Here is a 26358-nt window from a genome sequence, read left to right on the forward strand (position 1 = left end):
CATGGAGTCTTTTTCATAAAAATCAATCAAAAAAGAAAAGAAATATCCTTTGTGGTTATGATCTCTGTCTGACCTGCCTATTCCAATTTTGGCCGAGACCTTTCATTTTTTTTTTGTTCTAAAATATCACTAAATGTAGCAAGAAAGTCGCTGAGTTGGTAACAGTGGGGTGACTACTGTTAACTGCGAAGTGCAGACATGACCTGGTGGGCCGGTCTGTCAGTCAAACCTCACAAGAGGACGGTGGCTGATTTTTTTTTTTTAGACCATTACTGATGTAGATAAGATCGGAGAATAAGTATCGGCCAATCATTGATCTCCCAAAACTAAAAAAAACTGGCTGGTCTATAAATCGGGGCACCCTTAATTCAGACATTTGATTTCCCACAAGCAGCTGCAGAATTTAGGACTGCGTGGTCCAGCAAGAAGTTGTGAGACAGTCAGTGGGTTTTTGCCATTGTGGACACAAAAAAAGGTTACATGCATTCATTTGTTGGATGTGGATTCTCTTGTTAGGACTGAAAGCTGACTAAACGGAATGAAAATATAATCGATTTAAATATGCCATCACTTGAAAAATTGATGGGTAAACCCCCTCCCCCCCAAAAAACAATTATTCCTAGAGCTTTTATTTCAACCTTGTTAGTCGAAATAAATATATTGCCAATGTGCAAAATTAATGCCACAGAAGGGGTTCCAGGTTGGAGTCGTCCCCTCTATAATAATGCCGATCAGCCTGTTGGATGGAGTCTCACCGCAGCGGATGCTGAAGGTCACAGGTCTTCATCATAAGAGTTAAGAGAAGAAGCAGTGAGAAATGTGGATTTGCCATCTAAAACATCATCATTTCCTGACATTATGCAGCCCTGCCTGGAATATTAAAGCTCCAGAACATTTTTGAAATCATTTGAAAGCCTTATCACGGGACTGTAAAACATTTAGATTGATGATGAACAGGAACAAGCTGAATGTCAGTATCCTTCAATGTTATCTTTTTAATTTAAAGTTTAAGTGGCGAGAAAAAGGTTGTTTTTTTTTTTTTGCTTGTACACGTTTCTATAAACAAAAATAAAAAAAAAACTTTAACCTGAATGTTCCCACTGTGGGAACCACACCGGAATATTTTTTATTGTATTTCGCTGTTTTTCTTCTTTAACTCATGTAGCTGGTGTCCATTAGGAGGAAGGAGGCTCCGATAACTGATCAGAAGTTCTCCTCCGTCTTCCTCCTGGATCAGCGAATGAAGCTAGCGAGCTAATCCCCACCATCAGCCACGGTGACAGACAAGATGAGCCGGAATTTTTCCTGGGAGAGTCTCACTTCTGTTATAGCTAACCTTCAACATAAAGCATAAAGCCAAGAGACGTGACCCGCAGTTTCAGCAGCGCCGCGTTCTCAGCCGAACCCCCGTTAACCACCCCTGATAGCCGGCTAGCTAACAATCCCTGACAGCTAGCATCCCGGTCCAGCATGGGTGTCCAGAACAGCAAAGCTCGCATTAAAGCACCGGAGCCACTCTTCCGGCCAGAACGTCCCCTTCACTCCGCTGGTTTTCTATCAAGGTGAATATCAGAGCTAAAAATCCAACTAGAAGCTCATACGAAACTAAATACTGCAGGTTTAAATGATTCTGTACACCCACCTGGCTGACTGTCATACTTCTGCTCACTCCGTCCCCTCGCAGCCGCAGTGCTGCCACCTTGTGGTCGATGTATACAAGCATTCATGCAAAATAATAGAAAAGACAATACTGCAGTTGGTAGCCCTGTTGCCTTGCAGCAAAAAGGTCCTGGGTTCGATTCCCGGCTGGGGTCTTTCTGCACGGAGTTTGCATGTTCTCCCTGTGCATGCGTGGGTTCTGTCCGGGTACTCCGGCTTCCTCCCACAGTCCAAAAACATGACTGTCAGGTTAATTGGTCTCTAAATTCTCCCTAGGTGTGAGTGTGTGTGTGCATGGTTGTTTGTCTATGTTGCCTTGCGACAGACGTTAGCTGGAGCTGGGCACCAGCCCACCTCCTAACCCCACTAGGGACAAGGGTGTTAGAAAATGGATGATGGATACTATTGAGCAAGTGTAAAAAAAAGAAAAAAGGAACAAGAAAAGAAGAGTTGATTTAAAATAACAAAATTCCTTCTAACTAATTTTGGCCTGTCGGTTTATGTAATGTTTAAATTTTATACGATAGACATTTAATCGGTTAAATTAAATGTCAACACACACACATATACATATCCACATATATATATACACCCCATCTTTACTCAGATGGTGATGCTTCACTCAGCTTGTGGCACGCCATGACCTTTTGGTTCAACACCTGGTTTGTTCCCGCTGTCGGCACCTGCAGCACCCTCTGTGGCAGTTCTCGCGAGACTAATGACAGAATTCAGTTTAGAGAGGCACAGAAATTTTTTTTTTTAATATATATATAATATTATAATACAAATTTACGGGAATTTACTAATACATAAGACGGTGGGAAAGAGCCGGTGTCCTGCTCCTCATCTTCAAGAGTCAAATAATCAGGTAACTAGCAGAAAGCACTGTGACTCTGGGGAACTTGACCTCCTACTGAGGAGCTGATTCAGGTCTGTTGGACCAGGGACTCATGTCAAAGTTGAAGGACACCAACGCCTCGACGCCTTGACCTAAGGACCTCCGGCCGCTACAGGAAATGGGCAGCTCATTATGTAACTGTTTTCTTTTCACCTTTCAGCTGAACTAATGCTTAGGAATAATTAGTCCGCACAACTTGCAATTACTCAGGCATTTATTTCTGTATGAAGCAACCTTTAGATAGTATGCCAAAATTATTGGACACCGAAAACAAACCCCACAGTGAAACGTGTCAGGTCTTCCATCAGCGCTCCACGTTCAGCATGTTAGCAGGTCAAAGCAACAATACATCCACACATGAGACACATAAGGTGAGAGGCAGTATTCAGACTTATCGCAGCTCGCCCACTTTCAAACACACACACACACACACGCATGCACAAACCATGGTAAAGGATCCAGCCGAAGGAGGTAGTTCTGCATCAGCAGAACATTACAATGAGAGGTTTTATGTTGTAAATAACATTAAGGACATCAAGTTGCACAGATTAACAAAAAGCACAGTGGTCAGTTGAACATGAATTGCCAACACATAGTCAAAGTTTCTTATCTGGCTTGATACTCTATATCAAGTAAAGTAATCTTATTACTCGCTAAGCTTTAGCTGAACTCTAGTTCAGCTGTTTAAATTTTTTTTTAAAAATCGGAATAAATAAGTAATAGTACACCATCTGTATATCGTAAAACATCTTTGGATTTGTCTTACACTTAAATATCATTACTTATTAATTTAATTTCCCTTTAGGATCAATAAAGTATTCTTGAATTTGAATTTGTTAGCAGAAAAAAGAAACGTTTTTCTTAGTCTTCTTACAGGCAGATAAAAGTCAGACACTACAAGAACGTAGTCTGTCATAAACGGCGTAAAAGAAGTCGCAGACAAATGTTTCAAGCTGAGCACAGTGGCACGTTAACATCAACAATGGCAGTAGTCATCATCTACATATCGATACACTCCTCAGTGAAAACGCTTCAAACTTTACAGGCCGGTAAAGTCCAAAGTACATGGTGCAAGGCGCTGGCTAATGACACGAGCATGGAACCCTGTCTGGAGAAACGAAGCTGAAGCTGATCAGGAGTCTTTGGTCACATCCACAGCTTTGGAATGCAGCTCGTAAAGAAGGGGAGTCAGGATTGCTTTCAGTGTTTTGTACAGTGACTCATTCTCTTCTGAGGCTGGATCAGTCTGGTGAGAGCAAAACAAATGTCTTAGGAGTTCACATCTTCAAATGTTGGGGTACACAGTAGGCGCCTTTCCACTAGCAGGTCTCACTCTAACCGGTTAATGTGCGGTCCGGTTCGGCTCGGTTCAGTCCTGCACCGGGTAGTGAGCTTCTCCGTTATACACTTTGTTCCTCAGTATTGTGGTTGGGCTGTGAGCGAGCAGCGGCGGCGGTCAACTCTCCCTGATGTTCGCAGTGACGCCCAGTAATGGAGAACCTTCAGGTTCTCATTCTAATGGACCCAAATGAACCCAGATATTTCATTTAGTCTTACAGAACTTCATTGCTTGCCCAAACACAATGATAAAGACTCAGATCAGCTGGTTATTCCACGATACACACAAATATCACATTCTGGCACTTAATTAAATTTTTTTTAAAGTGCAACCTTTTGGATTTAGGTAATGAAGTCAAAACATGTAAATTAATAGTCAAGCATGAACTTTTTTTTTTTTTATCCAAAATGTTATGTAGTTCTAGTGTTTCACGTTGACGGCGCAAAACTGCAGATCAGACAGAAAGCTGACCGCAGCTTCAAATTTCACTTATAACATGGGGAAAATGTCTTGTTTTAAGTGAAATAATCTGCCAATGGAACTGGAACTTTTTCATCAATATTAAGGAACTACTGACCTGAAACAAGCTTCTTCATCTTGCTGAAAAGTTACTTATAAGTTACTTTTGTCTTATTTCAAGTGTACTAAGATATTTGCACTAGAAACTCGACCAAAGTTAATTGGTAAATTCTTGCCAATTTGGTGCCGTATCGTTTTGGTGCCAAAACGATACGGCACCAAAACGATTTGGTGCCGTATCTGGCTCGGCCCGGCTAGTTCTACCCTGAAAGTAGGTACGAAAATCTGACAACAGCCGGGCAGAGCCGCTGCTGATATGCTAATGGATCTTGACAGGGGTGGACCGGGACCGAACCGGTTAGAGGCGGGCTAGTGGAAAAGCGCCTAGTGTTAACACTTACCCTGGTGAACACTTTGATTGTCTTGTTGAGGAAACACGTCAGCACATCTTCAGGCACAGGCAGGAGATGAGCAGCACACTCGAGGATGCACAGCAACGTGAGCCTGTGACCCTGGAGGTTGAATTACAGCAAGTTAGTCAGACTTGGTAACTTGGAAGAAAGCATGCATTCTCACATACTCTGAAGATGCATACTTGAAAGATACTTTTGTCCTCAAAATATTTCTGTTTGAGGACATCCTGAAAAAAAAAACGATCTGGTGTATGGGGTTCTTAAAGGTGAGAAGATAACACCCTGAAATACTCTACTGTGTAACTCCTCCACATGACTGCATAGTATGTAAAATAGTCCATTAGCAATAACATCAAAGGACGTTGCATCAACACCTGGTTTTATGGTATTTATTACTGTAAAATTTTGTAGAAAACTATTTCTAACCAGTTTTTTTACTGCTAAAAATTGTTTTTTTAAAAAAAGGTTGTTTTTCTTACCGCAAAGTTTGTGAGAAAACGTGTTTGAGGACACTGAAGATGTTTAAATTAAGCAGTTCAAATGATTTTGTGAGCATCAGACAGACGTGCTGACGCAGCTACCTTTTCCAGAGAGTTGATTGCAGTCAGTGGGTTTACATTCTTCTCAGTGAGGGATAGAACATCGTCATGGCTGATGACTGGATCCTTGAGTTGCTCCAGCCATGACCACATCAGGCTGGAGAGGACCACCGGGTCTCTTTCATTACACAGCCTCTCCCAAGTTCCCTCTCTGGAGTTCAGCTCTGTCTGTACGCAACAAGAAACACTGAGGATCAATTTACTGAAACACAGGAAGTGGCTGACTGACTGAACTATGAAAGAACTGCTGCAGGTTCACTCTGTCAGACAGTCCACCAAGACAAATCTGGATTTAGTTGTTAAAGGCTTCACTGAGCCTGGACTGCCATTTGCATTGGGCAGAATAAGAAAAGATTTTACCTGCCACATTAAAACGTTGGAGGAGACCTCCTTGTCGACCAGGTCTGTGGCCAGAGCTTTGGCCACCATCAGACGTCTGTTATCTTGGGAGAGTTCAGACTGGAGGCTGATGTGAGGGGCTTCTGGGGCATCGCCTGGGTCAGCTCCTCCATCCACACACAACACACTGGAAACTAAGCTGCTCTGGAGTGGAAAAGGTGGCAGCGTGGCATCAAAGCAGGATTTCTTTCCAAGCTCTGACAAATGAGAGCTTAAACTGCGATGCCTGTTATGTAAAACACACATGCCCAGGTCTTGTTTGGCTCTTGTGTGAGAGTTCGTGTCTTGCGTACAGGGGTAACAGCAGCCGGACTGGTTGCAGGTCTTTAGGTTGCCGTGAGACGAACAAAGTCTCGTCCAGCAGCTGATTGGTTTACTAAAATTTTCTACGCGCTCCTGGTACAGTCCAAGCTTGTGGAGCAAAGAGTCGCTGAGACTCCGGTTGTTAGACAGAAATCTTTGAGGACTTCCTAGGTTCTGTTGTCGCCATAGTGGGTCCAACTCATTGTCACTGGCGAGTGGTTGATCCCCTGAGGTTCTGCTCGGCTGTGGTGGAGGGCTGAGCATGTCTGACGAACAAGGCAGGAGCGGAATCCCTTTCCCCATCATTTCCTTCCCCAGCTGCTGAAGGGCCTGCTGGGACACGGTCTTCTCCACCTCGGCGGTGAGGTCGGGCATCTGCAGCCACTCCTCTTCGATCACCACCTGTCTGTTGGCCGAAATGTCCACCAGCAGCCTGCACACCAGCTGAACAATCTTTGGCACGTTCTTCATCTCCCGGGCCTCGTAGCCATGCAGTAGGTGACGCTGCCGGGTAAGGTACTGGGACAAGGTGACGGCACTTGCTTTGGGTTCAGTGCATGAGAACACACTTCGCAGAGGAACCAGGAACTGGGCAAACTCCCTGACACACAGCAGCTGGCCTCTGGTCTGGATGGAGTTGGGCCTTTTGGCTCGAACAAACAGGATGGCTTGATCACCGTTCATCCGGGTGGTGAAAACCAAATAACATGCCAATAACACACCTGAGTGGAAGGAAATTCAAACTTTTAGAAGAAAAAGTGAGAATCTCTGCCATTCTGAAGAGGGGTCTGACATACAAACCTGTTCTTCCGAGACCAGCATGGCAGTGGATGGCTATTTTTCCTTCTTGAACTGCGAACGACATAACTTTCACCATATCAAGCACTGTTGTCAATGATGCTACACCGTAGTCTTTCCATCCAAAGTTGTAATAATATACTGAAAGAAAGTCAAACAACAAATAACAAATGGCTCATTGTGTGCCTCATGTGATCTGATCATTTTGGCACTTCATACATGATCCACTTCTGTTCCTCTCATTGTCAACATCTATTGTTTAAATGTTTTTTTCACCCAGGAAGAGATGAACAGACAATGCTTCAATAAAAGTTACCATGTTGCCTGGCAACATCGTCCCCACCCTGTACAGCTACTTTATTGAGACAACTACAAAAAATAAACCAGTGTTCCAACACTGCAGAACATACAAAAGAGTTTGACCGATAGGTGTTGTTCCGTCCTTTGTGCCAATGTTTGGCAACCATGGTAGCAGACGGCTGGAATTGGCAGAGGTACAAACTTCATGTGGCCTTTAGATTAGCTCAAGAACAGCACACAGAAGGCTTCATGGGATTTTGGCAATTTCAAGCTCAACCAACCAAAAAACAAACAATGAAACATCAACATCCATCCATATATACAACAGGTTAACATACTCCTTTGAACATTATTTTACATGCTTGGTTGTTGAAGCAGACAGGAAGCGCCTAGCTGGAAGGTACAAACTGACACACGGTCGGAACGAAATGACTTGTGGCGGACCCTAAAAAGTCAGGCAACAAAATGAGAAAAACCTCAAATAGTTGGCTAGATGGTCAATGCCCTCACCATGATCCAGTTTTAACAGTACTAACAGGTCTGAACGTGTATGATGAGCAATTTGTTTTACAGAAAATACAGCCTTTGCTTTCACCAGTACGGTGCTGCTTGATGTGGAACTCACTTCCTGCCTCCATGAAAGTTTCGGGCCGATAGGTGAAGCCGCTCTCCGGCTCCAGCGGGAAGCCGCAGCTGGCGTGCTCTCCAGGTCTCTGCAGGTTAATAACAGTCTTCACACCACACCTGAGGACAGCATTACACACGTCAACAGGGTAAAGGAATGGAAACATAACCAAAGCTAAAAAAATAATAAAAAAAAGCAAGCTCCAGAATAATACAGTACCTTTGAAACTGCTGGATTATATTATATTTCTCTATGGCTTCAGAGGAAGGCCTTGCCATAGCTAGCAAGTTGTCAGTGATCCTGTAAATGGGAAATTAGACAATGTATGAGGAGGAAAAAACAGGATGGACCAATCAGCTACCAGCTTAGAAAGACCTGTAGACACACCAAGATGAGTAGAGTCCTTTAATAGCTTGCTCCTCATCGCTCCAGCGAGACGGGTTCTCGTATTTACAAGCTTTCCCTCCACAGGCCATGGAGCACTGCACGTGACCAGGGATGACGTGTCTCAGTGTTTCCCCCATCTTGGTGTACTTTGCTGTGGGGACTCTTGCATTGGCTGGGAAAAAAAATGTCCACAGCGTATAAAAATAATGATCAGAAGTATAAATGAGGTGAGAAGTGTTTTATTAAGCTGGAAGAGGCCAGCAGCAACCATCAGAGAGGAGAGCAGGAGCTCCAGAGCAGAGCTGGGGCATTTAGCATAAAAAAAGTGCAACAGTTCCTAAATCTGCTAGAAATGATTTCAATCATTTCAGAAAGGCTGTTCTCAGTTCTGAAACATGAACTGAACTGGTTCAGGTATCACAGGCTTTCTGGGCTAACAGACACTGCAGAGTTAGCAGCTCTGTGCGTAGAGTTAACAGTCAAACACGGTGGTGGCAGTGTGATGGTTTGTGGCTGCTGTGCTTCCTCAAGACTCGAGAAGGGCTAGCAGGAGAATGTCCAAGAAATTGAGCCCAATCAAACTGGAATAATTGGGGTTCAAGGTCATTATCGTGGCATGAAATCAGCAATACAATGAACCCTCACTATTAGGCCTGTCACGATAGCAAATTTTGCTGAGCGATTAATTGTCTCAAAAATTATTGCGATAAACGATAATATTGTTTGAAGACCTTTTTACACTGATTTAATGGAAATGACATAATAATCCATGCGATTTCTTGCCAAAGATAGATACACTTTATTTTCAAAAGAATATTTAACACTGGAACTAATAAACAAAATAAACAAAACAACCAAAAACAAAAATAAAATGGTCTCCATTAACAAAAAACGCACTTGAAAAAAAACACTAAACAACATAAAGTAAAAGTGGAAATAAATACTGCATTCAACCAAAAGAGTGCAGATTATGAAGTCTGTATACTATGTTGCCCTTCAGTAATAATTAGATTTAAATAGAGAAAATGGGCACATCGACTACCTGATGCAATAATTCACACTACATGATTTTTTGCTCCTATTTTTCCCTTTACAACAATCTTAGATCGTTGGTCTTTCTAAGATTGTGTGGTGTGTTACGGTAGATCATCGTTGCCGCTCCGATCTAAATCAGGGGTTTTTCCCCGACTGGGATCTTAACGCAGCCTGTTGAATGTGACAGGCAGCCAATCAGAAAGCGCGGATTCTCCTCCGTGTTTTCTGAGGGGAAATTACGTCGGGGAATCCCAAACAGCTGACACGGCGCAACCCGAAGTCCAGCGGACATTGGAGATGATATGTGGAAACAACATTAATGTTTATTCAACGTGCAAAGAATATAGAAATGACAAGGGGAGGAGTTGGAGCGAAATTGGTACCGCAGTTGATAAACCTGGTAACTTTTCAGCTGTTCTTCGTTAACGTGACGTAAATAGGTTATAATGATTTTCATTCAGTCAGGACTTTACGCTGACACTAGCCACATGCATTGCAGGTAGATTGTAGTAAAGCATTGATTAAAGCCTGGTTTTAAAATTAGTTCACTGGACTTGCAGCCATTATTTTGTGCCCATTGTTGGACACCACACGGCAGGAACGAACCTGATCGAACCGTTATACCTAGGATTTCTGTCGGCTAGTGTGTGGTCTCAGGTTTTGAAAATGGGCCGACAATCGGCGGACAGCTCTAAGATCGTGTCGTGTGCGCTGGGCTTTACACTGAGGAAATGAGGAAGGGAGGAGTCAGTGGAGAGCACAGGAGTTGAGCCTTTTTTTCATTCAGTGTCATTAACAGAAAGAGAAAAAGGCCGGAAGAGACGATAATGCCGATAATTAAAATGACGTCGATAGTTTTAATTTATCGTACGATTAATCGATTTATCGTTTATGGCGACAGGCCTACTCACTATAATGCACTTGACCTTTCGCGGCCTCTCGGTTTCGCAGATGTTTCTGGCTTTACACTGTATTAACACGCATTGTGTTCTGCGTCCTGATTGGCTGTCAATCAATGTCCTTACTGTCCAGTACAGAATGTGTTCGGCTTGGCAAATTTACATGTTTGCAAAAACGTCAGCGAGCAGCACAAGAACGAGACCCTCTCCTGTGTCATTCATCACAGTTCGCTAATATAATCGAAGGTGGGATGTCTGTTTAGAACAGGGGTGCATAACGCACCTGGCATAAGGCACCTGGATCAAATGATGGCTTGTTAGAAGGCCTAAGAAGAATGTTGACATGCTGAAAAGGTTGTTGGTACTACCAGTTAGAGAACTAAAACATGCAGGATGCCGACCCTCGAGGACCAACTTTGGGAACCACTGGTTTAGAAGAATCTTCTTGCTCAGTAGAAAAAAAAGAGAGCGCCAACAACTACCCATAACTATGTTCTTCTCTCAGAACAAGACACCTGCACCACGGCCTTCAGTAGAAAAAGACTCTACAGCAGATGGAGTCAGCACAGAGAAGCCCAGTCAGAAGAACTGTAAAATACGCGAGTCACAATGTGCCCAACCTCGTTGGTTGATTATTAAAATTATTATTTTACAGTATTTCTAAAAACTGTCAGTTATTTGTAAGAAAACTTTTCTATTTTAATTTCTTAAAACAAATGCTTGGGCCTGAAAACAGATTTTGGTCTTTGGTTTTGTTCTATAGTACTGTATAATAATTGTAAAAAATTAAAATTATCGCAGGTTATTTTTGGAACGTAACCCCCACGATAAACGAAGGTTTACTGTATGCTATTGTCCGGCTTAAGCATACAATAGTGTTTATTTTTGTATCTTTTTATATTTGCAATTATTTTACACTTAACTCTGTGCTGTTGTTGAGATCACTGCCCAGTAAAACTTGAAACTGTTATTATTCTAAAACATTCTTACCAAGAACACACTTTATTATTTTTTCAATTACCAGAATAAGTATAAATAACTATTTAAGAATTCGATTTCATTCAGTTCACTTTATTCATGCAGTGCACATCACGTCACCTAAAAACAAAGACCTGAAACTCACCAAATCTACAATAAATCAATCAGTTTCTCACATGTGACATCCAATCAGGTGTATTATCTGCAAGAGGAAACAGGATGCGTCACATTTCTGAGTTACACAGAGATCCCGCCTCAAAGTGAGAGCAAACCTGTAAAGAATCTCTAATTTAACAAGATACAGAGGCATGACTGTAGGTTTATGGTCCTGCCTAGAGCAAAAGCAGCAGAGTATGCATGTGTTGTTGATTGTGCTGCAGAGTTTTCCCTACCTGCCTCCATCTCTGCGCCGACCTCCTCTGTACGGGGAGCCCTGACGGAGTGGGGCAGGTCGCTCAGTATGCTGACACCTGCTGCCATGACCGGGGCTGAAACACGAGAACAAACGGTGTGTCAGCAGGTGGAAAAACACAAAACGGAACAGCCACGCAGCAAACAGGCAGGAGCTCCGGCTATGCCAATTACGCAGACGGTTACTGGGCGCTCGCGTGTCGGAGCTGCAATAGGCGTAAGCAGCGTTGCCTGGCAGGACACCTCAGGGGAGAGAGGGAGAGACACATGTCAGGCGGACCACAGAAGCACAGGGAGCAGCTGGGCGTGGCATCAGCACCGCTGGGAGCAGCTGAAGTACCAACAAGTGTTGCCATGGAATGCACCACCTGCCTGCCTCCATGTTTGCTCTGGGGTCTCATGTCCTCAGCTCCACTCTGGGCTGATGTTAGCACCTGCAGCAAAGCACAGACATGAGATCTCTCTTGGTTTTAACCTCCCTTCACTGATTTGCAACTCCAGCGTGATGATGGGAATCGATTCTCCTCTACAAGGCTGATGGCGCTCTAATCAATTATTCAGTTGAGCACATCCACTTGCTGTAGCAGCGCTTCAAGCAAGCAGGACTTCTGTGCTCACACTACAGATTCATTGACTCCCGTAGGAAAGGTTTGGTCACTACTAGGTTTCTAGACGTCAGTTTGGCTTGAGGGAACAGATGTTTCGTATGATACTGTGAAACTCCAATCAGGGCTCTGCATGTTCAGTGTTGCATGAGTGAAATTCAGCACCTGTCGGATCCACTGATCCGTTAAGGATGGAGCTGGACTGTTGGGAATAACAAACATTTCCTTGACCTCTGCCAGCTCTTTCCTCTTTGATTCAGTCGATGAGACGAGTTTAGTCAAACAGCACAGTGGCAGGATAGATGTGCAGCGTATTCACACCCCTTGAACAATGCACAAAACAACCTCAGTATGTTTTAATTCTAAAATTGTTGACTGCGCATGATGAATGATATCTAGTACAGCCAATTACCTTCACCTGATTATTAAATAAAGTCCACCTGTAACTGGAGGATGAGCCAACTGAAGATCTGCTGAGATCAGGGATCATTAAATCCAGGCCTCCAGGGCCGCTGTGCTGCAGGTTTTAGAAGCATCTTTGCCTCAGAGTACCCAAGTCATGTAATGAGATCATCAGCAAGACTCTGGAGAACTTCACTCCAAACTGAGGAGGTCGTTCAGTCATTTGGTTGGGGTGTGTTGAACCACGAGGCAGTACCTGCAGTACAGGCCCTCAAGGGCTGGATTTGAAGACTCCTGTCCTAGAAAATGAAAACAGTCCTGCAAAAACACAAAATCTTACCAAATATTTCCGATCTAGTTAGGGCTTAAACGATTCCTCGAGTGATTTGAGTAGCTCGATTATTAAAATTCCTTGAGGAAAATGTATCTGCCTCGAAGATTCGTTAATTTCTATTTTATGATTTAGCGCACCGTGTTCCGGCCGGGTTATTATTACTTGCTTTGCAAAGCGCTCTGACTTCCGCCTGAGATGCTGACGAAAGCTAACTGTAAGCAGCATAACGTCCAGTTTTCAAGTTCGGCCTGGGAGGATTTTATTGATTCATGATAATGTCCGGGTCTTTGTCGTTTTTTGGGGGGACCAATAAGCATTCTTAAAATGACGGGAGCGATGCTTGCAGTACGGCAGCTTTTCTCCTCCCGGAGCTGCTGCCTGGTGGCGGTTCAGAGCGAGCGGCGGGGAAGAGCGCTGCAGGTGTATCTATACAGCTGAGCGGATAGACTGAACACTGCGGGCGGCTGCGCATTAGATGATTAACGTAAGTGTAGCTTTACGGATGAACCGGAAAATTTATTTCATATCATCCCGGTCTCAACAAATAAATGTCTGGGCACGGTGAGAGTTCATCTAATAAATTGACTGAAGATGAATACATAAATGAAAAGCTAGAGTATAGACATTTCTTCAGATTCTTGTACAACTTTTCTTCTGGTTATCTTAGAAAGCGAGCTATTATTGTTACAGGTTCACTTTCCAAACTACAGAAAAGTTATTGTTAGGGAAGCTCAAATGTGAAAAATTGGACTGATGTTGATATGTGATAGTAATACTGCCGTTAGATTTACCAATGTTTTATTTTTGCTATTTTTTTTTATCCGATTACTTGATTAATCGTAAGAATAATTGATAGATTACTCGATTACAAAAATATTTGTTTACAACAGCCCTAGATCTAGTTTTTAGTGTAAATATCTTCGTATTCTTGAAATAAGACAAAACTAACTTACAAGTAACTTTTCAGAAAGATATAGAAGCTTGTTCCTTAATATTCATGAAAAAGTACTAATTCCATTGGCAGATTATTTCACTTAACAGTACATTTTTCCATGTTATAAGTAAAATAATCTGCCTATAGAACAAGTACTTTTTCCATCAATATTAAGGAATAACTTAAAACGAGCTTCTTTATCTTCCTGGAAAGTTACTTGTAAGTTAGTTTGTCTTATTTCAAGTGTACTGAGATATTTGTCCTAGAAATTAGACCAAAAATACTTGAATCATGACCTCTGACCTTAACTAAAGGCAGGAGCTTTAAATGCTGTTCAAGGTAGGACTGTGCAATATGACCTAAAAGATCTATTTCAATATATTTGAGCTTTATCTCATCACATAGACCGTGATATGTATGATTAGGCTCATTAACCAGGTGAATACACTTGGATAAGAACTCAACCAGCTATGTGACTAATAAATCTGAGTGGCTCTACTGACAACTGAGGTTGAATAATGTATTTAAGATGACATCAGTCCGCAGCAGAGATCGGAATAAAAGCTAGAATGAACATAATCAACCGCAGTTCTAACAAGTTCTATAAAGAGGACTAAATATTGCTACAGAAACTTATATAGATGTTAGCAAGATGAACAGAACATTTTGTCTGCCGCTTTAACCATTTTATATAGTGAAGAGGTGATGGACTCCTACTGAAAGCTATCTTTACCAACCTCAGATCCAGCTGGCGTTACATCACTACCTGTACGCGGAGTTACGCTCCTGAACTCTATAAATAATAAACCATGTAAAGTTAGAACCTGGAGAGGGGATTTTTCCGCTTTTTTTTTCTCTTTCAAGATGTAATCCACACTTCCCCTTAAAAACTGATATGGCACCGAGGGCTGATCTAAGACTGGCTGAGGTGTTTCCGATGGGTCAGAAGGGTCCTGACATCACCTGGTGTTGTTCACGTGGAGCTCCTGATGACAATTAAGCTCTTCTTCCTCACAAACGTGACACGCGAGCAGCAGATTAAAAACGCTGAACTTAGTCAATGCAGCAACAATTAATTTCTACAGTACTGTTAGTAGGGGACATGGCAACCACGGCGCTGCTCACATTCATTGTTGCTCCACACCCTCATGTCCACCGGGAGGACTTAGGAGAGATGGTGCGAAAGCTGAGAGTTTCCTGCCACGCTCCTAATGAGCGCGGCATGTGAGAGTCATTCCCGGTGAGTGCTACGAAAGAAATATGCCCAACGAGATGATGTTTCTCTCACCATGTTTAATTTATGCTAGTGTGTCTGGAGGGGCACCTGATCAGACAACAAAGGACTTGGGCAGAGAAAAGTGTCTGCACAACGACGTGGAACAGTATGAATGCATTTGGCAATTGAATCTTACTGATCTGGAAGACACACATAGGATAGAAAAGGAGCATTGGCTCAGTATGATAAAAAGCAGCTCCCAGTGGGTAACGAGCCGAGAAACGCTCTCGTCTTTGACGAGGATGGAGAGCTGGTCGTCAAGTCCCGTCATTTTCATTATGGGATTTTTAATTGCGTCAACCCTTGTATCCTCTCGGGGCAAGTTTTCTTGTTTCGACAACAGCTTCACCAATAGATTTGAGTCTCAATGGCCAGAGGCGGTTCTAGCCTCTTTGGCGGCCTGGGCGAACCACCTTTCCTTTATGTTATTCTGCGTACCATTATTCTGTGAGGGTCAGTTGGAGTCCAGTAAGCGAGATGATCAGACCTACCTCCTGTGTCATCCTTCTCACTCCTCCACATTTGGTGACCCGAAGGCAAACAGGTCGAGGTTTAATGGTAAAACCAGCTCCTCTCAGGGCACGCCTGCTACTGGGGAACCTCTGCTGGTGTCCCTGGTTTCTTTTTCTGGGGCTGTTAAGATCCCAGATATTTGGCTGCATAATGCACCTTCATGGTTTGTCCACCAAATTTGCTCTTTGTGGGATTTCCTCTGACGACACAAGGAGCAGTTATGTGGTCGCCTTGCTGGATCCGCTGTCCACCGGGGAGTGATGACCTTGCCTCCGATTTATTGACCAGCCGATTTAGCCTTAATTTTGTGAGATTGGTGATCAGCCGATACTTACATGTGAAGCCGATCTTATCCCCCGATCTCATCTACTTTGGCAAAGGCCTACAAATTAACCACTGTCCTCTCCTACTCTCTCGTGAGAGGGGTTTGACTGATAAACCGGCCCACCAGGTCACGTCTGTACGTTCGCAATTTCACCCCACTACAGCCGACCCAGTGACTTTCTTGCTATATTTAGTGACATTTCAAACAAACAAAAAAATTGGAATCAGCAGGTCAGGCTTTTTAAAGATCGGTAATTGGCCAGAAAACTACAATTTCAACCCTATTTCAAAGTCAGAGTAACTGCTACTAGGACATATTAGGGCACTTCAGGTTCTCTTTGCTGACAACCTTCATAGAGATACGCTATTTGTTTCCAGGTTCTAATACCTGATGGGGGGCCAACAATACAACCTGGACTTCTGGAACACCTCAGCAGAACCACAGGTAGATCTCCTCCGAGCCACGCTGCACTGATGCAGTAAATTATAGAAAAGAAGCCCGGACTGAGAGCAGATACTATATCTTTTGGGTTTTCATTAGCTACAATCTCCAAAAGCAACAGAAATCAATCTTTGAAATATATCACTCTGCTTGTAAATAATACTTAGAATATGAGTTTCACTTTTTGAACTCAACTACTGAAATAAATGAACGCGGAGTCAGCAAGATATGCAGTACAGCTCAGAGGAAACCACTGATGAGCGTCCTGGGCTGTCACCGACTCGGTCAGTAAACCTGTCCGGACCCACGGTGCTGTTTTTACCAGCTTCTAACAACACCGTGTAATGACCCTACAGATGACTGACGCACAGTCTTTACTCGGTGGCATTTTTTTTTAACACATCTTCGTGACAGTGCTGCGGCAGCAGCTCCGTTTGTGTCCTGGTGCTGATGCTGCAAGCTGAAGACTTAGCGTTAGCTAATTAGCTTACTGTACTTTAAAAGCCCAGGCGCGGGCTAACCAATAGGATACCAAGAAAAAAAGAGACAGAATTACCGTTTTCCTGTCGTCCTTGAGCGGGGACGTTTTTACAGTGTCTGACAGTCTCGTCATCTCCCCGAAGCCGCCGTTATGTTAACGCTGGCAGGTCGCAAAGCGCTCCGTCCTGGCGGCCACATCATTTGGTCAGCGAGCTAACTAGCCTACCTAGCAACCAGCAACGGCCCAGAGGCACCACGTGATCTCGGTCTCAGCTCAGCAGTCTATCTATCTATCTATCTATCTATCTATCTATCTATCTATCTATCTATCTATCTATCTATCTATCTATCTATCTATCTATCTATCTATCTATCTATCTATCTATCTGTCTATCTATCTGTCTGTCTGTCTGTCTGTCTGTCTGTCTGTCTGTCTGTCTGTCTGTCTGTCTGTGACCTTTGGTACAGTTTTTGTTATGTGTTGACAACCTTAAATCGTCTTTTTACCAGATCACAGATAAGTTTGTAAAAATTACCAGAGGCACTGTTGCAAATTAAATACAGTTTATTGAAGTCATAAATGCCTATGGACAAAAATGGTCAGTTTATTTTATTGTATAAAAATGACCACACTAAAAGTAGGAGTCTATGCTGGCCCTGGAAACCGTATAGCTGAGAGACATGGTTAAAACCCAATTAAATAAAGTTAGACTGCTTGGGGGAGGAATAATAATAAGGAAAACACAAATAACTAAATGCACCTGTGTTCCCCAACAAAAACACACTCACACAAAAATCCCTGGTGAATACAGCAAAGAAAAGAAAAACTCTCCTTCCACTAGTCTCCTCAAGCTAAATAAAACTATGCAGGGACAGCATAGGTCCTTTTTTGTTTAAAACAAGCCAGGGGGCTAGACAATAAAAACTCCCCTTCCTTCAACAAAACCAAAAAAAAGAAGAAAAGAAAATACTTTGGTCAATAATAACTATCCAAAAAAAAAAAAAGAAATTCTAAACTAAAACAAAAACTGAACTGAAACAGTAGCAGGCCAACCTACACACAAAAGAAATCAAGTTAGACAAGCACCTTAAGTAGCCAGATAATAAGAAACTGTCTTTACCTTCTGTAAAGTGAAACGGCGCTCTGTACGTGACTCTCTAGAGGTATGTTACCTACAACAATCAAGTGGAGGAATCAGAAATCATTCTAAACCCACCTCACGCTCAATGTATCAGATATCTCTGCACGAATCATCAGCCTGGGATCTGATCTCCTCAGTGATCTACCTGCTTTTAAATGTAAATGCTTATTACCTGTCTCTTCTTTATTTCACTTTTTTTTTTTTTTGATAAGGAATTACTTACTCAGAGGATTTGGGACAAAAGGTCCAGGGATATTTATTTGTGTACTACCGACACAAACTGGTATTCCAGATCTTTTTAAGGAAATCTACTCTCCATACTTCGGAGTCTTATCAAAATCTTTTAAAAAGCATCATCCAAAGTGCTCCCAGTAACAAAGCTGTCCTCTCTGATCTGATAAAGTTGCCTTTTTCTTGGAAATCTTAATCCAGAAAAGCTTGAATATAAATACTGGTGACAAACGTTGCCTTCAGGATCACTTCAAAAACCAGATACGTTCAAGTAGTTTTGAAAAAAGAAGACATGTTTTTTTTTTTTTTAAAGATTTAAGATATTTGGTATCTTCTGTTGTTGCTTTAGTTGTCTGACAATTATGCCAGATACATTTAGTCATTATACATGGCTGCCATGGCCTGTAGGGCCTCATCTGTTTTAGACTAGATAACACTTTTATAACAACAACACAGCAGACCTTGGGATCACCACTGACCCAGCAAGTAGCAGATCCTTTACTGCCCCCTTGTGGACTGTTCCCCCACTACCAGTCATTAACGTCCAGAAAACAGGATGTGGTTGTAGTAATATTTTATAAAAGAATTTTAAACATCTTGGCAATTATTTTAATGATGCCCTGTTTATATTCCAACTCTACCAAATGTCAGCATCTAAAAATCTTTTCTGCAAGCTGAAATGGACAAACAGCATCGTCTACACCTGCTGTCATTTTGCTAAGCGATAGACAGGAAAGAATAGGGAATTGGAATGTATGTGATGTAATTGTGAAAATGGTCTATTTCCCCTTTGAGGCAATGTGCGTCCCGGCATGGACTAATATTAATAATATTAAATGTTAAAATACCTAATAATTTATTGATATGTCCAGGATATGTTTTCAGGAACAGTAACTTTTTTTAACACCCAATACTCTGATGAATTGCTTTTATTCAGATGATCATGTTATCTGAATAATCTCTGTGATTCTAATGTCTCACTTTTTAAAATGTATCATACATCTATTGTGCAATGTAAGTTGATTGATTCAGCTTAGGGAATGTGTATCAATAGGTGGCTCCATTTAATAACTTAAATATTAGTTTATTGTGACCAATGCTAATTTAATACAGAGAATACGTTTTGATTGAGTGACTAACGGGTTTTCCATCAAATTTTTGAATTTGCAGTGTACAAAAATTTCTTATTTCATCCTCGATTTCTTAGGTGGCCTTTATCCTTCATTCTTCAATGTTCCAGTCTTCTAACTTAGTGTAGTTTGTGTTTTATTCTGCTTATAGAAGCCTTGATACAACAAGGGAGTTTTCTAAATTAAAAAAGTAGCTAATCTGATTGTCAACTTCAAGTAAGTTACAAGTCTTACTGAAATTTCAGGGCAATGATTCAAGATGGATTAAAAACCCGCTGAGGTACTCAGGCTATGAGGTAAAAAAAAAAAACACCCACAAAAAAAACAAAAAGCTAAATAAGAGCTTATTTTTAACACCGCACAACTAAGTCTGACTGCTGCACTGCAAGAAATAAACCAACTCAAACATTTTTCATATGTAAAATATATCATTTTATCCTTTTAGGACCAGCTTCTCTATTCTCAGCCTGCTCACCACCATCACCATCATCAGGCTAAGAGTTCCTAGTTGAAGTTGCTTCAAGTGTCCTTGCTCCAAGTCCTCATTTACCTCTGTTTTGAATAAGTCCACGCAGGACACGCGTGCCTTTGCATGGAGGTTTAGCTGCGACAAAGGCAGAAAGCTGCAAGGGCAAATCCCGGGCGGGAGAGAGGGAAGGAGGGTGGAGCCACGCTGGAACTCTTAACTCCAAAAGGCTTATTCCCGCTCTCACTACCAAGGTGCCGGGCTCCGCGGTCCGCAGGAACAACCCCCCCAGCAAGGCCATGCACAGGTTCCGGACTCAGGCCAAGTGATCGCCATCGGCAGTAAGATTCCTTCGCAAAAGGAAAAATAAAAATAAAAATCATCTGGGGGAGGAAAAACAAACAAGAAGATTAAATCTCCATCAAAGGACTTTGGAGATTAGGCTGCCTGTGTTTGGCATCTCCGAGCTGCTGACTCGATGCCGCGGAGGAAAAAATGACTTGTGACTCGGGCCTCTGAGGGAGCGATCATCCGTGTCCGAGCTTTTTTTTTTTAAATTATTTTTATTTATTTATTTTTTTAAGTGCCGACAGGCACGGGCCGAAGCATGCAGCACCCGCTGGACATGGGCGCCCACTACTACCCGCCCGACGTCCAGCCGGACCACAGGACTCACCGCTACAGGAGTTTCATGATAGAGGAAATTCTGACGGATCACCCGGAGCACAAAACGTCAGCGCCGGCCGGAGAGCTGCTCAAGTTCGGGGTGCAGGCTCTTCTGTCCGCCCGGCCGTTTCACAGTCAGCTGGGTGAGATGGAGAACAGATAAACTCGGCCTTACACAAAGTAGACTGGTTAAAAAAAAAAACAACAAAAAAAGAAAAACTCAGTTAGACCTGTAGATTTTTAACCAATGTTCCAAATGTTATCCTTTATCAGCAACTAGAGATTTTGTCCCCTATATTGTTTTAGCTTAATCCCGTGTGATGTTATTCGGATAGAAATTTGGATTGTTGTCTTTAATCCAGCTTCTTTATCTGTCAAATCAATACGCAAAATTGTGTAAAAAGAAAAAAAAAAGTTGCGATTTCCAAAAACTAATTAGATTTTAAAAAAAATAATGCATACATTCCGAAGGTTTTAATGAGTAAAATGCAAATGTTGCCAATTATAATTTTTCAGTTTTGTAAAATTGTGATTATCTTAAATAGCTTTCAGAGTAGCGGCTTATTTAGTTACGACGGTCCCGTATTTTGGGTTATCATTGTGTAAACAGTGTTTAGCTTTTTCAAAGAAATAATATTAAATTCCTCGGTGTTTATGCGTATTAATTACTCCAGTATTTAGTCCGAACAACGTGACGACGGCTTGAATGTTTAGCTTCGTTTTTATCTTTTATTTTTCAGCTAAAGTTTCCGGTCCAGCTGTGAGCGCGTGCAGGATGAATTGGGGCTCGCTGCTATTTTGAGCTGACTTTGCTAATCTGTGCTTTTATTTTCTGGAAACCACCAAAGCGATGAAACATAAAAGCAGGTTTTGATATCTGCCCTGTTTCTGAGGTTCTGCGATTCCTTGACGTCTCTGATAAGCTCAATTCAAAGCGGATTAATAAGGTTAAATTGTCATTTCTTTGTCAGTAAAAGATAAAACACCGTTTAAACATTAGCGGCAGTAAGAGCTAGCGATACATGATGAAGGGACGACCGTTTGTTGAGTTACACTTTCGACGGGACGTCATTGTAAAACTCGTCTGTTGAACTATAGTTTACCTTCAAGAAGCTGCTATTTAAACTCGACCTCAATGTTTCCTCTCCCACGCCGCCGCAGTGCTAAAAGCCGACCAGGCGAACCTCCTCAAGTTCCCTTTGTCCCCGCTGTCCTGCACGCTGGGCTCCGCGCTCGGCTCCCCGCTTCTGTCCGCCGCTCCGGGCCTGCAGGTCGGACCCGCCGGCCACCACCTGCCGCTTGACCTGCACCTGCGCGGGAAGCTGGAGCACGGAGCCGACGGCGGCGGGAAGAGCAAGAAGGGCCGGCGGAGTCGCACCGTGTTCACCGAGCTGCAGCTGATGGGCCTGGAGAAGCGCTTCGAGAAGCAGAAGTACCTCTCCACCCCGGACAGGTGCGTCCACTTCTGGGCTTTCACCCAAAGCCGGTAGGCTTCAGCTCAGACATTTTGGTCGGTATTCATCTTCATGTGGGGGAACTAGAGACAGACACAGAGAGAGAGAACATGCAGTTAATCAGACCTCCGCACTTTCAGCTTGAAATAAATCAAGTCCAGTACTTTTTATTGGACTTAGCTATAAACAGCGGCTGTTGTTTTACCTTTCCTCTCTTTTTCCAACTCGTCCAAATGTTTTTTTTTTGCTGCAGTCAGCAGTAAAAATAAAAAAAGAGAAAAAAATAAGCGTCAAAGATGAAGTGCAATTTTTATTTAATAAAGCAATTTGAATATGACAAATGACTTACGTGTAGCCTAATATTTACACCTGGCCTTGCGCAAATTGATATTAATCTGGGTTTTACATGTTTTCGTCAGTAATTCATTAGAAAATTGAAATGTGAGGTTCGGGCTCAGGATCCGGTTCCTTTATTCATACCCACCGTTCGGTTCGTGTCAAGACTGGCCCACAGACGGCCACCTTAATCATAAAACAGGCAAACATCGTCTTTAAAAAAAAGTTAAAGACTTTTTATGGACATGTAATAAAAATACCCAGAACTTTGTAAAATAACAGATTTCTCCTAGATGTTACGTTCTTGTAAACTGAGGCTCTCTGCTGAAATCAAACTTACTTTTGGTGGATTTGGACCAAACAGGCCAGTTTTCACGCGGACTCAGGGTGTTTGTAACATAACGTCTTGTGTTCTCATTTCTTTTTGCACTCTTTTAGCTTGATTAAATCTGGATTTGTTACTGTTTTATGTTATTCCCGTGTAACATTTAGAAACACAAACAACCAATCCAAAGGGGGAACGCTGAAGTTGCTCCTGTGCTAGATTGATTGAACTGAACTGTGTTGTCTTAAGATATTTAGGTCTTTACGTCCAAAACGTCCTCTAGCAGTTAGTTAGGCTTGATTTGTAACAATAGGAACATTGTTTGACTTTATGTACAGTTTTTAATTGCAAAATGTAAACTCTTATAACGAACTGGGCAAAAGAAAACACGAAGGCCTTGACGTTTGAGCTGCTGCTGCTGCATGTTTACACCGAATCTGCAGGTTTAGCATTTAGAAATACAGAAAAAAACTCTTAAAATATTCATGTCATTACTTGATTTCTACAGCACACGTTGTGTTAATATGTTAAATGTTGAATACTGAAAAGCGTCCGTGTGTGTTTTGCTCCTTCCAGAATAGATTTGGCCGAGTCTTTGGGCCTCAGTCAGCTGCAAGTGAAAACCTGGTACCAGAACAGGAGGATGAAATGGAAGAAAATTGTAAGTTGTGCCCTGATGATGATGATGATGATGATAATGATGATGATATTGGTGCTCTGTATTCCTGACCACAGGAATCTGTTTCACCTTGAAATTTCCCATTCTCATATCAGTGGTAGCAGCAGCTGTGTGTTTTTTTGTGGTTGATGAAATATCAGAGAACTGAGGATTTTTGGGGGGGGAAATTGAAAATACAAGAGTCTTGAAATGGCAACTATCTAGCGCTGCAAAAAACACTAAAAAATCTAACCAAATATTTTTGTTCTAGTTTCTAGTACGCAAATATCTTAGTACGCTTGAAATAAGACAAAACTAACTTATAAGTAACTTTTCAGCAAGATTTAGAGGCTTGATTAAAGTCAATAATCCTGTAATATTGACTTAAAAGTTCTAGTTTCACTGGCTGAATATTTCACTTATAACAAGGGAATAATGTCTTGTTATAAGTGAAATAATCTGCTAATGGAGCTAATACTTTAAAAAAAATCAATATTAAGAAACTATTTACTGAAAACAAGCTTCTATATCTTGCTGAAAATGTACGTATAAGTTAGTTCTTATTTCAAGTGCTCTAAGACATTTGCACTAAAAACTGCACCAGAAATGCTTGGTAAGATTTTGTGTTTTTGCAGTGTGGGTGATCATTTACAGCGACACAGACCTGATTTTCTTCTCCTTCTTCTTCTTCTCCTTCTTCTTCTTCCCATCTGCAGGTTCTACAGGGAGGAGGGCTGGAGTCCCCCACCAAGCCAAAAGGCCGACCAAAGAAGAACTCCATCCCCAGCAGCGAGCAGCTCTCTGAGCAGGAACGACCTGCTGGCGACGCCGACCGTCAGTCCGAGGGGTCAAGCTCTCACTTCGAGAACACACAGGAAGAGTGAAGCAATTCAGCTGGACTCGTGGAACCGCTGGGACGCTCAGCGCTCCTTTAGGAGAACGCTTCCAAGAGACCTGATATGCTCCAGGAAGCAGCCGTGTGGTTTTTTTTTTTTTTTTTTTTTTTTGCGTTCCCTCATGATGAACTTGCTGCTGTTCAGGAAGGAACTCAAACCTTTGCAGTAGGTCTGTTTTCACCTTCTAAGGACCCACTTTTACTCATCTGTTTTGCATTCCTTTTTATGTAACTGTGCTATGTTTAATTATTAAATATATTTTCAGTAACGATTTCGTCCATGTCATTCCAAACAACGTGCGTGTTACCAGAGGGTCGTGTGACTGGAGTCCAGCCAGCAGTCGGGTTTATGTGGACCAGAAAATGTCAGATGTCCTCAGACGTGGAAATGAAAAACACGCGCCGCTTTACTTTGACAGGAAAATGTTGATAATAGCCGACCAATCCCCGCAGAATCCTAAATCACTCAGCAAAAAAAGCAGGCCGGCAACTGAACGAGCACTCTTCATGTTATGCTGGATGTAATTAAATAAGCTGTTCTGAGGAGTGATTGTGATAAAGGGTCAGGAAACAAATAAAGAGTTCAGTTAGACTAATAGGTCATTTAAAAAACATTTTTTGGGGGTTTTTTTTGTTTTAGTTGGAACCTATAATGAGTTTTCATGTTACCAGATTTTTTCAAACTTTTCTGAAATATTTTTTTTCTTTATTAGCTTAAGAAACTGGAGAAAAAAAAGGAAGACTCAAAACTGAAGCTGTCACATGTTTTAATATTTAAAAAAAATATTGTTTTTACATGTCTCAGTAGGTTAGAGCTGATAATTAAAGTTAGTCGTTATATGTTGGATATTATAAATATATTTAAGAATTCATTTGAATTTTTTTTTCAGTAAAAAAAAAAAGGTGAAACACATAGTTCCACACATTTTATGTTTTCCGCACTGTAAAAAAAATGTCTCTAATTTACGTTAAAATACCGCATACGGTTTGTTTGTTTATTGTTGTTTGTTTTTTTGGGGGTTTTTTTTGTTGTTTTTTTTACCGTATTTGTAAGGTAAAATTCGCAACCACAGCTGCCGGTATTTTACCGTAAATTGTAATTTACAGACGTTTGTTGTTTCATTGCAATCTTTATTTCTGCCAAAAAAGTGAAACAGATCATTTGATCAGATACACAAAGTAATACAAGATGATACACCAGGCTGATAGGAAGAAAACGATTACTACAGAAATAATAATTGATATGTTAAATATTTGCTTTAAAGTTATGCGTAAAAGGTTGTTTTAATCAGACAAACAAGCCTCTTCGGAAGGCAAATGAAAAAAAAAACAAAAAACATTCAAAATATCTTAAATTGAATCCAATCGGTTTTCTTAACGTGATGTTAAACTCTAACTCTGCATGTTCTAATAGCTCTACAGCTATTAGGATCTGCTGGATCCAGATGAGCTTCATTCTAATTCTAATTGTGTGCTGAAGAAGGAAAACGTCATCATAATCCCACTGCGCCCAGTTTGCGGCTCAAACTGGAACATATGACTGAGAGTGGGCCCCCTCTCCGCAGGGCGGAGCCCAATTGTTACCCAACTAAGAAAACTGACATTATTTAACAATAATGCTTTTCAACCAAAAACCCACGCGGCAGCATAATAATATAAAAAAAAATAATGCGCCAAAAAAACAAACAAAAAAAAAAACAAACAGAAATAGGCTGATATCAGCTAAAACTGACGGATCCTGCGCTTTCTAAAGCGCCGCTAAATACAAATTTCAAACGCAGTTGTCTTATCAGCAAAGCTGGCTGCTCTGAAACATCCACACAACCGTATGACAGATTAAATAAGATATTATTGATTTATTTATTTTTTTTTTTTTTAGCTGCAACATTTATTTTCCCTCGGAATACATACGAACGAAAAGTAATTTTCACGGCACTCAAAGACGCTTTACGTGAAATCGGTCATTCCTACTCGCGCGCACACGGTTAACGTTTGATTCCGTAACTTATTGGCGTCGACAAGTATTAGCTTGGTCCAAAGCATCCATTAAAGCGCTCCGTCAATACCTGAAAAAGCATAAAATTATAGTTCAAACTGAACATCATGTCTGAAGAATCTTCAGCAGCAGCCAGAACTTCCTAAAGTTAATGATTTTGTTCCTGTGGAGTGACGGCTTCAACGCT

At 41.7% G+C, this 26358-nt stretch overlaps 2 protein-coding genes across 5 annotated transcripts; one reads left to right on the forward strand and one right to left on the reverse strand.

Moving 5' to 3' along the window:
* Positions 1-2753: 2753 nt before the first annotated feature.
* Positions 2754-17149, reverse strand: ptpdc1a (protein tyrosine phosphatase domain containing 1a). Of its 3 annotated transcripts, none has more exons than XM_032548587.1 (10): positions 16949-17149; positions 11544-11639; positions 8240-8411; positions 8072-8152; positions 7853-7971; positions 6931-7068; positions 5788-6851; positions 5410-5595; positions 4817-4927; positions 2754-3803 (listed from the first exon to the last, which is right to left on the reverse strand). In XM_032548587.1, exons 2-10 carry the CDS (start codon positions 11629-11631, stop codon positions 3690-3692), a joined length of 2073 nt encoding a protein of 690 aa, XP_032404478.1. In that variant the 5' UTR covers positions 11632-11639; positions 16949-17149; the 3' UTR covers positions 2754-3689. The 3 variants fall into 3 exon arrangements, with proteins under 3 accessions (XP_032404478.1, XP_032404479.1, XP_032404480.1); XM_032548588.1 differs by having other exon boundaries at positions 11544-11996; XM_032548589.1 differs by lacking the exon at positions 16949-17149 and adding an exon at positions 11297-11353 and having other exon boundaries at positions 11544-11653.
* barx1 (BARX homeobox 1) lies at positions 15242-24444 on the forward strand. 2 transcript variants are annotated; one of them, XM_032548607.1, is made up of 5 exons: positions 15242-16676; positions 19821-20650; positions 21669-21960; positions 23199-23283; positions 23997-24444. In XM_032548607.1, exons 2-5 carry the CDS (start codon positions 20449-20451, stop codon positions 24162-24164), a joined length of 747 nt encoding a protein of 248 aa, XP_032404498.1. In that variant the 5' UTR covers positions 15242-16676; positions 19821-20448; the 3' UTR covers positions 24165-24444. The 2 variants fall into 2 exon arrangements, with proteins under 2 accessions (XP_032404498.1, XP_032404499.1); XM_032548608.1 differs by having other exon boundaries at positions 15242-16395.
* The last annotated feature ends 1914 nt before the right edge of the window (positions 24445-26358 follow it).

The sequence above is a fragment of the Xiphophorus hellerii genome, chromosome 20 (assembly GCF_003331165.1).
Source record: "Xiphophorus hellerii strain 12219 chromosome 20, Xiphophorus_hellerii-4.1, whole genome shotgun sequence".
NCBI classification, from domain to species: Eukaryota; Metazoa; Chordata; class Actinopteri; order Cyprinodontiformes; family Poeciliidae; genus Xiphophorus; species Xiphophorus hellerii.

Bases quoted from the DNA above. Each gene is read 5' to 3' on its own strand.
- ptpdc1a (XM_032548587.1), bottom strand. From the start codon at position 11,631: ATGGCAGCAGGTGTCAGCATACTGAGCGACCTGCCCCACTCCGTCAGG. The intron at 8,412-11,543 runs GTAGGGAAAACT...TTTTTTTCCCAG, and splicing joins CGGCGCAGAGATGGAGGCAG to CCAATGCAAGAGTCCCCACA. The intron at 4,928-5,409 runs GTAGCTGCGTCA...TTCAACCTCCAG, and splicing joins CAATCAACTCTCTGGAAAAG to GGTCACAGGCTCACGTTGCT.
- barx1 (XM_032548607.1), top strand. From the start codon at position 20,449: ATGCAGCACCCGCTGGACATGGGCGCCCACTACTACCCGCCCGACGTC. The intron at 21,961-23,198 runs GTGCGTCCACTT...TGCTCCTTCCAG, and splicing joins TACCTCTCCACCCCGGACAG to AATAGATTTGGCCGAGTCTT. The intron at 23,284-23,996 runs GTAAGTTGTGCC...TCCCATCTGCAG, and splicing joins GGATGAAATGGAAGAAAATT to GTTCTACAGGGAGGAGGGCT.